The sequence below is a fragment of the Sorex araneus genome, chromosome 2 (genome assembly GCF_027595985.1).
Source record: "Sorex araneus isolate mSorAra2 chromosome 2, mSorAra2.pri, whole genome shotgun sequence".
Classification (NCBI taxonomy): Eukaryota; Metazoa; Chordata; class Mammalia; order Eulipotyphla; family Soricidae; genus Sorex; species Sorex araneus.
The window spans coordinates 320,384,010-320,396,122 of NC_073303.1; the positions used below are offsets into that span (position 1 = coordinate 320,384,010).

General features: G+C 38.8%; 1 protein-coding gene across 1 annotated transcript in view; it reads right to left on the bottom strand.

Annotated features, from left to right (window-relative positions):
- The window catches only part of ABCA13 (ATP binding cassette subfamily A member 13), a 489,034-nt gene that overhangs the window by 85,344 nt on the left and 391,577 nt on the right, over positions 1 to 12,113 (bottom strand). The window contains 2 exon segments of the mRNA XM_055124812.1: positions 2,050 to 2,227; positions 4,535 to 4,589. Of these exon segments, the coding sequence (XP_054980787.1) occupies positions 2,050 to 2,227; positions 4,535 to 4,589 (233 nt within the window).

The window sequence follows — 12,113 nt, forward strand, 5'->3', positions numbered from 1 at the left end:
CAGATCTCACATTAAATGCCACTTCCTCAGAGTCCTTCTTTGACCTCCAAATTTAAAGGCACCATTCTCCCCATTCCCCTTTTATTCTCTCATTAAATCTAATCGCAAGACAATTGCAGATTTTGTACTACTTGATGTTTTAACTTGTTCTGCATTCATCCTATTAGTGGTTAAATATGTGCAATGATGGAGGGATGGGTGTTCGATCACTGTATGACTGAAACTCAAACATGAAAGCTTTGTAACTGTATCTCATAGTGATTCAATTAAAAAAAAAGAATATAAGCTGAGAAGGAGAGAATTTTGTTATGGTTTTATTCTTAATACTTTAGACATGAAGAGTCATTCAGATACATATAATTACCCTTTTAACCAGCAATTGAAAAAATAAACAGGGAAGAGTTGGAGGAAGGTGTAAAAAATAAGTCTACCTACAACACAATCCCCCCTTCCTTTAAATCTAAGGCAGGGGCTGCAGTGATAGCACCGCGGGTGGGGCATTTGCCTTGTACTCGGCCGACCGGAGTCCGATTCCCAGCATCTCATATGGTCCCCTGAGCACCATCAGTTGTAATTCCTGAGTGCAAAGCCAGGAGTAACCCCTGAGAATTGCTGGGTGTGACCCAAAAAGCAAAAAATAACAAAAGAAAACAAAACAAAATAAAACACCCAAGGCAGAGTAAAGACCCATCTAGAACACAACCCCCATTCCTTTAAGCCCTAAGGCATATGTCAAAGTAAAGAGAAATCTAGAGTGGTGGGAGAAGGCAGATGGAATAGAGAAGGGATCAATAAGAAAATGATGGCTGGAGGAATCAGTTGGGGTGGGAGATGTGTGCCAAAGTAGATAATGGACCAAACATGATAACCTCTCAGTGTATGTGTTGCAAGCCATAATGCCCAAAAGTAGAGAGAGAGTATGGGGACTATTGTCTGCATAGAGGCAGGGAGAGGGCAGGAAAGGGGGGTTATACCGGGAATACTGGTGGTGGGGAATGTGCACTGGTGGAGGGATGGTTGTTTGATCATTGTGTGATTGTAACCCAAACATGAAAGCTTGTAACTATCTCATGGTGATTCAATAAAATTCTTTTAAAAAAAAGAGGAATCTAGAAAATAATACCTCCTTCATTTAAGCCCTAGGCAAATGTCAGAGTAAAAAAAGGCATTGTATAGAGTAGGAGTGATAAGGAAAAATTACTGTAGAAAATAGGAGATTTCTAGTAGTTTAGAAACTTTAGATATCCCCTGATGACCTGGAACTCTGATTCTTCCTTGAAAGTTCTCATTCTACCTTGAAGCATCTTTCTTTCTTGCCTTGGAAAAAAATGACCATTTTTTTACTGTGAAATGGCAGGTATGGCAAAACAGAGTGCTCAGCAGTAATCTCCAACCCCAGGGGCAAAATTGAATGACCACCACCAACTTCAGCAACTCTTCCTTCCACTAAGGTCCCTGGATTGAAACTGGAAGATTGTATACTTAATAACTTTGTAAATCATTGTGGCTATTAAAAAAATAAGAAGTCAAAAGAGACTCAGTGGTAACCTTCATTGCAATAATGACTACAATACCTGGATTTATGGTATTCATTGAGTCAACATGAGAGCCATTTACTTTCTTGTCTGAGTGTAATGAGTATGGAGTCAAAGACCAGCCTTTCTTGGTTATAGATAAGATTATCAAATTATCTTGTATATTAGTAAAATGCACACCAATGTCTCGACCAAACTTACATATCAAACCTGTGAGTGAATAATTTTGGGAACATTACCTTTTAGTCACCGGGTAGAATTGGGAGAAATTCTGATTAGAATTAATTATTTCCTAAAAGTTTTGGTGTTTTAACTATGCCACACAAAATATTTTAAGAATCTGGATTATGTGTTCAAAGGAAATTAATCAAAGTAGGATCAGAGTGTTAATTAATACACCAAACTACAGTCTGTAAAGTTGTGAGCATAGAACCGGGTAAAGGGCAGTGTTCAGTAATTATCAATTTATTCACAACTGGTATAAAAACACACGGAATATCCTCCCCTAACCTACCATGTCATATAGGAAATTAGTAAACCAGTATGTCCTGTAGCCCAGGCCACTTATGTGCTGCAACCTTTTGGCTCCTATCACCCGGTCTCTCACCACAGAGCTACCAATTGATGCAGATAGGATAGAAAATCCCAGGACGATGCAGAGGGCCACCCCACACTGCCGGATACTCTCCAGGCTGTAGACAAAAACAAAACAAAACGTCTTGTCAGATAACAGTCAAAGGACATGAGACTTATTTATGTTGTCAACACTACGTTGAGGATAATAGTAATAAAAAACATAAAGAATTTATTAGCAAGTCATTGACTACAAGCTGAATTCTAAATACTCTCAACAAGCTCTTAAGACACAGGTTATTGTTTCTAGCTTATAGAAAATGCAACTGAGGGTTAAAAAGTAAAGGAAAATTTTTAGAGTTTGCTATCTCAGTGTATAACCTTGACTTTCAATTAAAACAAAAGACACCCAGGGTGGGGCTTTTTGTCCGTTATGGAGTTACCTATGTAAGGGTGTTAGGAGGTGGATATTAACCATAGATCTACACAACATTAACACATATATGAATACATTTGTAAAATTTTCAGAGAAATATTGGAACTCATGCACATGTTTTGATGATATATGCTGTAAAAGTTCTTGATCATTTTTTAAATATTGAACCATTGCCAATGTCCTCATTTAACCAGCCTCCCTTTTGAGAGAGAATACAGAAGAGATGCAAATGATGCAATGATTCATTAAAAACTGTCCACCATTTCCTTCCTTTATTTTTCCATCACATCTGATTTTGTAGACTTCAAAAAAGACTCCCACAAATCTACACATGAAATACTGGATAAGTACTAAAGACAGAATCCAGAAAATTGGTATATAAATATGGAGACTTTCTATCTTTTAAGTACTTCAGGTTAGAACTTTCACTAATCATAGTAGTGTTCTGATCCTAAATTTAGTAGATAAATAGAAAATACTTAGGTAATGTTCTCTGTTACTTATTATCAATTTTTTACATAAATTTGTCACCTAAATGTTAGAGAAGGTGTATGAGAAAATGGATAATGGCAGTAAGCCATTTGATAACGCAGACAGAGAATTTTACCTTTTTCCCCCACCATATCAGGAAATTCTTAGGGGATACTCCTTGCTTTTCACTCAGAAATTACGTCTAGTGATGCTCAGAACACTATCTGAGACGTCAGGGATCGAACCCATGTCTGCTGCATGCAAGGCAAACATTCTATCCACTGTGCAATTTCTCCAGCCCCCAATCATTTTAACTTTTATAAAATGGTGCCAACTGGCAATTTTTGTGTCTAGAAATTTTGTTACTATATTAATAAGGGAACATGAAACAACAAACAAAACAACTCCAAAAATAGATTTAAACCAATGATTTGGTTTTATCTAGGCATGGCCTGATCTAATTTGTGCAAAATAACCCTTATTGCTGAGGCTGGAGCAATAGCACAGCGGGTAGGGCGTTTGCCTTGCACGTGGCTGACCCGGGTTCGATTCCCAGCATCCCATATGGCCCCCTGAGCACCGCCAAGGGTGATTCCTGAGTGCAGAGCCAGGAGTAACCCCTGTGCATTGCCGGGTGTGACCCAAAAAAGAAAAAAAAAAACCCTTATTGCATATTTTACATTTTACGCTGGCTTTAGGAACAACCATGACTCTAGCTAGACCATGAAATGTTTGCATGATACATTTACAATAAGGTATTACTATGAATGCTGCATAATTTTTCTGTATCACTGTATCACTGTTATCCCACTGCTCATCAATTTGCTCGAGTGGGCACCAGTAACGTCTCCATTGTGAGACTTGTTGTTACTGTTTTTGGCATATTGAATATGCCACGGGTAGCTTGCCAGGCTCTGCCCTGTAAGTGGAATATTCTCGGTAGCTTGCCGGGTTCGCCAAGAGGGACGGAGGAATCGAACCTGGGTCGGCTTTGTGCAAGGGAAACGCCCTACCTGCTGTGCTATCACTCCAGATTAGCATAATTTTTAAGCTGGAAAAATATCTGGAACATCTGGAGTTCAATGGGCTTCTGGAAAACCACTGCCACAGAAAAAATATGTTTATAAATACAGTTGCAAGGCTCATCCATTTATAACTTAATCAGTATTTTTCCTCTTTTAAAAATCTACTGATACTTTGTTAAGAAATTCGTAAGTCATGAGCTGGAGAAAAAGTATAGCAGGCAGGGCGCTTGCCTTGCACATAACTGACCTGGGTTTGATCCCTGATATCTGACATTGTTCCCAAAAGAGTGATCCTAAATGTAAAGTCAAGAGTAACCCCTGAGTACAGCTGGGCATGGTCCAAGGAACAAACAAACAAAAAATTCATGGTCTTTTGGAGTGATAACATCACTTAACACAAATTATAAAGAGGACTCAAATGATCCATAAGTATCTCAAAGATTTTCTTCCAGAATTGGAGTCATCCATCTGCCTCTTGTATTCCTTCAACTTACATCTTGTCCTCGTTCAGCAGTGCCCCTCCGTATGGGTGGCTATAGAGTGTTATTCCTGTGAAAAAACAAATTGAAATAAGAGCTCACAAATTCTCTACATAAATGGCAACAGGAAGTTTGACTCTAAATCTCATGGAGTCTGCTCATGGGTTGTCTCACTTTCACTTTTCCAGAGTCAGGTCCATTGACAAAATAATCAAAGTACCTCATTATTTTTATTAATTTGGCCATTTTGTACTATGATTTTTGTTCCTGTTCCTGTTTAAAAATTATAATAATTACATATTACATATTATATGAAATGAGTAAGCTAATATGTTACAAATCCAATTGTCAAATCCTGACAAGTATACCAATGGTTGAGTAATATTTACAATTCAGAGTTACTAAGCACCTTTGAAATGTGAAATATGCAAAAAGGGTTATTTTACACAAATTAGATCAAGCCATGCCTAAATAGAACCAAATCGTTGGTTTAAATCTACCTTTGGAGTTGTTTTGTTGGTTGTTTCATGTTCCCTTATTAAAATAATGACATCAACCAATATGGAAAAATTACCAACAACTTATCAATAAGGAATTTTAGGCTAGAGATTGTTTATAATGTCACACTGTCTGCCATGTATACCCAGCCAATTCCATTCAACATTGTTTCAAGAGCTCTATATATTCAAGCAAAGCAAATGTGGTTTTTGTTGTTATTGTTTGGGGGCCACACATAGTGATGCTCATGGGTTAATCCTGGTTCTAAAGTCAGGAATTACTCCTGTCAATGCTTAGGGGACCACCTGGGATGCAAGAGATTGAACTTGGGATAGCCAATATGCGAGGCAAGCTCCCTACCCACCGTATGTATAATCACTCAACATCAAATGTGTTTTTATTATCACCAACGTGAAACTATTTGCATTCCTCCTCTAGATGAGTCTTTTTAAAAAATCTGGAGCTACTGTGTAACCTGGTTTGTAGGTCATCACAAGAGACACACTATTCTTAGCCCCACTTTATGTGCCACTTCTACATTTTTTTTTGGTTCGCTTAATTTATATCACCTATACTTTTGCATAATCTTGCATGGGAAAATTGAATTTTCAAAGAAATGCCACAAATCTTAGTAAACATATATAAATTTAAAAGTGTGGAACTATAAAGACTACTGCATTCCAAAAGCCCTACTCTTATGTCACATCCATCCTTCGACACTCTTCCTCCCACCTTTATCTACACTAGTCCTTCTGTTCATCTACAATTTAGAAATGCACAAAGGAAAGTGCTTTCATAGCAAAAGAACAGAAGGTGCTATTGGTGCAGGTTCCCTGTACATATTTGTTAGAATAAATTATTTACTTATGAACTAATATCATGTGCTATTCTGTTGGAGGTTCCCATCGTTCATGCTAAGTGCCTATAGTGTGATTTCCTAAACGTAGACCACATTTACACAGTCCTGTTTTACCTCTGGTGTCTGTCCTGATCCATAACACCATCTACCACCCTCTTCTTCTTTACCAAAAACTAACCTCATTCTTCATTTATTTTCCCAAGTTTCGCTATGTTCCAACTCCAACTATTGTATAGCAAAATTGCAATGTTTCAGGTGATAAACTTTACACTATTGGAAACTCCTAAATAAACCTCAAAAGTGATGAACAAGTTGCATAGATTCTTCAGGACCCTGCGCAAGGCAATCCATAGTGAGACAAATGAGCCCCATGCACACCTAGAGCCCTAGCAGCCCCAAACCTCCACACTTCCCAATCAGCTTCATACACCTGGCCGAATTCCTCTACTCAGATGAGCCTCATTCAGAATCTAATTCATTGAAAAACTCAGGTATGCAGGTTTTGTGACTGAAGTCTTCAGTCTTTCACAGAGTTGGGGATGACCTATCTCCCTGCGTATCCCCATACTTCCAGAAGGCCCAGCAGTCACAATGCCCAAAAGCTGCTACCCAGTTAAAAATTTAACTCCAGCTGTACCACCCTGTTAAAAAATGTGAACTTCCTGCAGTGCATGGCCACATTCAACATCTCAAATTCTACACACTGATAATCCAAGAGTAGCACACCAGATTGGCTGGGATGTAACATAAAACATAACCAAACTTAATAACAAAATATGAACACAAAGGCTTAACCTATAAGAACATTTTAGTAATATCTTATTAAGATTTAGCTTTTAAAAGAGCTTAATGACTCCATGGTTAAATATAAAAATTTTCACTAAATTTCTTTGAAGGAAACATTTTTGGATCATTCTTTTAGTAAATTATTTATGATAAGCAATATAAAATAAATTATTGAGGGCCTTTATGGGGGCAGCTTTAAGGGGTTGTTGGGAAAATTGGAAATGATGGTGGTGGGAAGGTATAATGGTGGTTCAATTGGTGTTGGAATACTGAAGGTCTATAACAAATCATAATGAACAACTCTGTAAACTACAATGTAAGTGGCAAATAAAATTTAAAAGACCTATATACTATCAACCAACATTTTCAATGGATTCTATGGGAGCTATTGGACTTTAAAAGTTGACTATTAGAGTAGGTAATCCCAAAGTTGTCCCACCAAGCTGTTGAAGGTATATATCAACACATAGATACATGTGAAGGTCATATGCTTTTATAGACATAGAAAATCATTGGAATTAATTAACTCAAGAAAACAGACAAGCCCCAGGCAGGAGCCATAGTACAGTGGGTGGGATGTTTGCCTTCTGCATGGCTGTCCTGGGTTAGATCCCCAGCATCCCATATGGCCCTCTGAACACCAACCAATAGTAATTCCTAAATATAGAATCAGTAGTAACTCCTGAGCAAGGTGCAGGTGACACCCCCTCCACAAAAAGCTCCCCTCTACAAAAAAAGAAAATAAGCATGAACCAAGGGCAGGAGGCAGCATGAAAACACCACTCCCCCCCACAAAGTGGTAGTTCAGTAGAGAGGGTAAATTCCAAACATATGAATGATCAAAGTCTGTAGACTAGAAAGATGATGGGATACTAACAATGGTAAGGAAACTGAGGCAGGGTAAGAATAGATTTTGAGTCTGATTTAACTTTTGACCATCCAATATAGGCATTTGTGAGCTAAAAAAATTGTGGAGGACAGAGGGATGAAAACCAAGATCAATCTTCCAGTCAGTTATTTCTCAAATGTACTTTAGTAATGAAGAACCAGTAAAAATCTGGAAATAAATTGAAACTTAAAGAAATTTGATGACTGATTAACTTATTAATGTCCCAGTAGGTGATATGCTCAAATTTCAGAAGGAGGCAAAAATATGTGTCCACCCCACTTACTTCCCTTTAGCTATATAGATATAAATATAGATAGATAGAGTATATTGGTATATATATGTAGTATATAGAGAGTGATAATGTATGTATGTGTTAGTGTTTTCTTTGGTTCTCTCTGAAACTCTAGTAAAGTATTAAACCAGGGGCTGAGACCTCCAAGGCTGCTCGGATCGGGACTGGGCCTCCTCTGCCCAGATTTCCCATTTCTCAGTAGCTAGGTGGTCACATCCAGGGACTGCCCCCCTGGTGCTGTGTAATGCTGTCAACGACCAGGATCCAGAGACTTAAAAGCAAGCTTATATAGCCTACTTCTCCTTCTGGGAGATCCTGGCAAAGTACTGGGAGTTTCCTGCCCACATGGGAGAACCTTGCAAGGTTCCCATGGTGTATTCATATGCCAAAACCAGTAACAAGTTGGGTCTCATCCCTCTGTCCCTGAAAGAGCCTTCAGTACAGCATCATTGGAAGGATAAAGAGAGAGGCTTATAAAATCTCAGGGATAGGATGAATGGAGTTGTTACTGAGACTGCTCGAGAAATTTGATGATCAACGAGATGATGATAATGATGATGATGATGATGATGATGATGATGAGAGTCTAAGAAAACTTGAAAATTAGTCAGAAATGAAAGTTTCCTGGGATCTTGAGTCTATAAATAAACAAGTCTCATTGATACTTTTTTAATTTGTTGGGATTCCTGAGTCTTTGCCACAGGACACCTAGGTAGAGTAAATCATAGTACCCTCAATAGCTGAATTTCTCTTCTTCACTAGAAGAAATATAGGTAGAGTCCCACCCTTTCCTCTTCTTATGCCTTTATTTCCTTTGCTTTTACTTGATTCTCTAAACTCTTGATTATTATGAACTTTTCCCTTGTATCTTCTCCTATGTGCCCTATATGATATGGTCAAAAGTTAAATCAACATAAAATCTATCAAAAAAAATCAAATCATTCCTCTGCCTCAACTTCCTCATCATTGTTAGTATCCCCATCATCTTTATAGTCAACAAATGCAAAAGTACACGTGCCCTTATCTACCACTCTTCAACCTCCATTCCACCTCATTTCTCTGAATTATTCTAATTTATACCACCTCTTATATTTTTCTCTTTCTCATGGCATCTGTCCTTCCTCAACAGGCTCATTTTCCTCTCTATTAACCTACAGAGTCTCCTGCCCCCATGCCAGGCTGTCTTCACCGAAGTCCCCTTGGAGGGGGGTGGGTTGAGTTTCCCTCCCTGCCCCAAGCAGAGACCCAGCAGCTGAAAACCTCCAGAACCCAGCCACAGCTATGCTCAAGGCCACTCTCCACATGCTCGGATGAGCCTCATCCATGAAGGAACAGAGGAACCCAAATATGCGGGAGCTGTGACTCAGATCTCCAAGCCGGCTCAGATCGGGACTGGGCTTCCTCCACCCAGATCCCAGTTTTCCAGTAGCTTGGCAGTTACACCCACAAACTCCCCCTGGTGCCATATAATCTCATCAATGGACCAGATCCAGAGACTGTAAAACAATGCTCCTGGAAGAGAGCGATGCAAAATTTCACATGGCAGAGCCTGGCAAGCTACCTATGGTGTATTCGATATGCCCAAAACAGTAACAATAGTGGGTCATATTCCCTTGACCCTGAACATGACAGGAACGAATGGAGATGTCATTGGCGTCCGCTAGAGCAAATCGATGAGCAACAGCATGACAGTGATACGGTGGTTGACTTGCAGCACTGTTCATTATAGGCAAAAGCTGGAAACAACCCTTTTCCAAAAATAAATGAGCAGATTAAAAAACCATAGTATGTTCATTGCAGCACTGTTTACAATAGCCAGAATCTGGAAAAAACCCAAGTGACAGAGAACAGATGACTGGTTAAAGAAATTTTGGTACATCTACACAATGGAATACTATGCTGCTGTTAGGAATGATGAAGTCATGACATTTGCATATAAGTGGATATCAACATGGAAAGTATCATGCTAAGTGAAATGAGTCAGAAGAGAGAGATAGACATAGAAAGATTGCACTTATCTGTGGAATATAAAATAACAGAGTAGGAGACTAACACCCAAGAATAGTAGAAATAAGTACCGAGAGGTTGGCTCCAAGGCTTGGAAGCTGGTCTCACACGCTAGAGGAAGGGGCAGCTCTGATAGAGAATGGAACACCAAATAACATGTGGTTTGAGGACCCACACGGAAAAGGATATGCAGGCTGAAAATAGACTATAGATCAAACACTATGGCCACTCAGTACCTCTATTGCAAACCACAACACCCAAAGGGAGAGAGATAACAAAAGGGAATGCTCTGCCACAGAGGTGGGGTGGGGTGAGGGGGATGGGGTAGGGTAGGAAGGATACTGGGATCATTGGTGGTGGAGAATGGGCACTGGTGAAGGGATGGGTACTCAAGCATTGTATAACTGAAACACAAGCATGAAAAGTTGTAACTGTACCTCATGGTGATTCACTAATAAAAAAGTTTAATTAAAAAAATTAAAAAACATAGTTCATACATACAATGTAATATTATTTGGCTATAAGCAAAGATAAATAATGCATCTTGCTACTATCTGGATGGATCTGGAGAATATCATGTTCTGTAAATTAATCAAGGGGAGAAATACTAATGTACAAAAGGGATATAAATAAACACAATTTTGGAATAACGAATTTCCACAGACAATTAAAACAAAAGATATGAAAAGTGGGCTTCATTAGGAGGATGACACCTGGACAGGGATGAGGCTATAACTGTAGTGGAGGAAGGTGTTTAGCCAGGAGAAGGAGGAGGAGTTGAAGGGTGGTCAAATGTTATGCCTGAAATCCTTTTAGCCACAGTACTGTATATCACAGTGTCAAAAATTATTTTATAAAATCAAAACACAAAACATAAAGCACCTCGCATCACAGCATTGGTGGAAGGGAGGCAAAGGGGTTGGGGCATTGGTGGAGGGAAGTGGGTACTAGTGAAGGGACTAATGTCAGTATATGCCTAAAACCCAATCGTGAATAACTTTGTAATTCGTGGTGATTTTTTTTAAGAAAATTAAGATTTTTTTTGAGCAATGAGCCTTTCAAACAGTGCTCAGGAGGCCCAGGGCTGGACAGGTCATTCTTAGCCAACTGCCAATGGTTCAATACTAAAATTCAAGGTTGACTGCTGGGGTTCCTCAGTGTTGAGTATAGAGACAAGTGTCAGTTGTGCTCAGAGACTTCCAATTCCTGGGGGTAGCGTGGGAGGTTCCCAGTGTTGCACTCTGCTATTCTCAGAGAGCATGTGGTCCTGGGCATCTAACCAGAGTTAGGCACATGTTAGGAATGTTCCCTAACTTTTAGACTATCTCCCAACCCATTATTAGAACATTTTTGAAAAGAAACAAAAGTGTCAACATATCTAGACATGTATTTGTTACAATAAAGTTCCAAATCATGGTAAAATATTTGAGACACCAAATTACAAATTTCCCACAATTTTAGGGATGTTTCACCTTTTCTTTTAGACATCTTAGTCTAACTCCTTCTGTACTACAATTCCCTTTTTCACATCTGTTATAATGATGTTAACTTTTAGAACACCTCCTTGCATAAAGACACAGGCGTGTAGTAGGAAGAGAGATAAAGGGATTAGGCCCTGAGTCCTACAGCCTTGAGAATAAAGAGAATGACTGGTAGTGAAACTCTGCATGTATCTGTTATACATTATTCAGGACACTAAAACTTTGCATAAATCCATTCAAAATAATTCCATCATAGCAGTGTTTTGGTTTTTTTCTTCAATCAGCAAGTAGTAGTGGCATCTGTGTTTTAAAGATATTGGATAAACTTTCCCAAGTTTGGCAGTCTGGGATGCACCAGTGATCTAAGCTTTAAATGCAGGCTCCACAATCCATTTTCATATTAAATAAACCACACATCTCCCTTCAGTAGACACTGATTTTTCAAAGGTAGTATCAACATAGAAGAAAAGAAGTGGAGCTTCCGTCCTTGCCTTGTTTGCTTCTCAGTGAGAACATACAAATAGAGTTTGAGAGCCCTTGCAGTATATGGCAAGAGTGGAATATCCGGATTGTAAAGAAGTACAATTCTTATTTTTGCAATAGTCCATGCCGTTTTCCAGAGAGATTGAGTCAGTAGGCATTCTCACAAAGAGTAGATGGCGCTCCTTTCCCCCACATCCACACCAGAACCAACTGCTTCTATTATTTTTGCTCTGACATAATATTACTGATATGGAAAGATATCTCTTTATTGTTTTTATTTTTTTGTGTTTCCATTGATG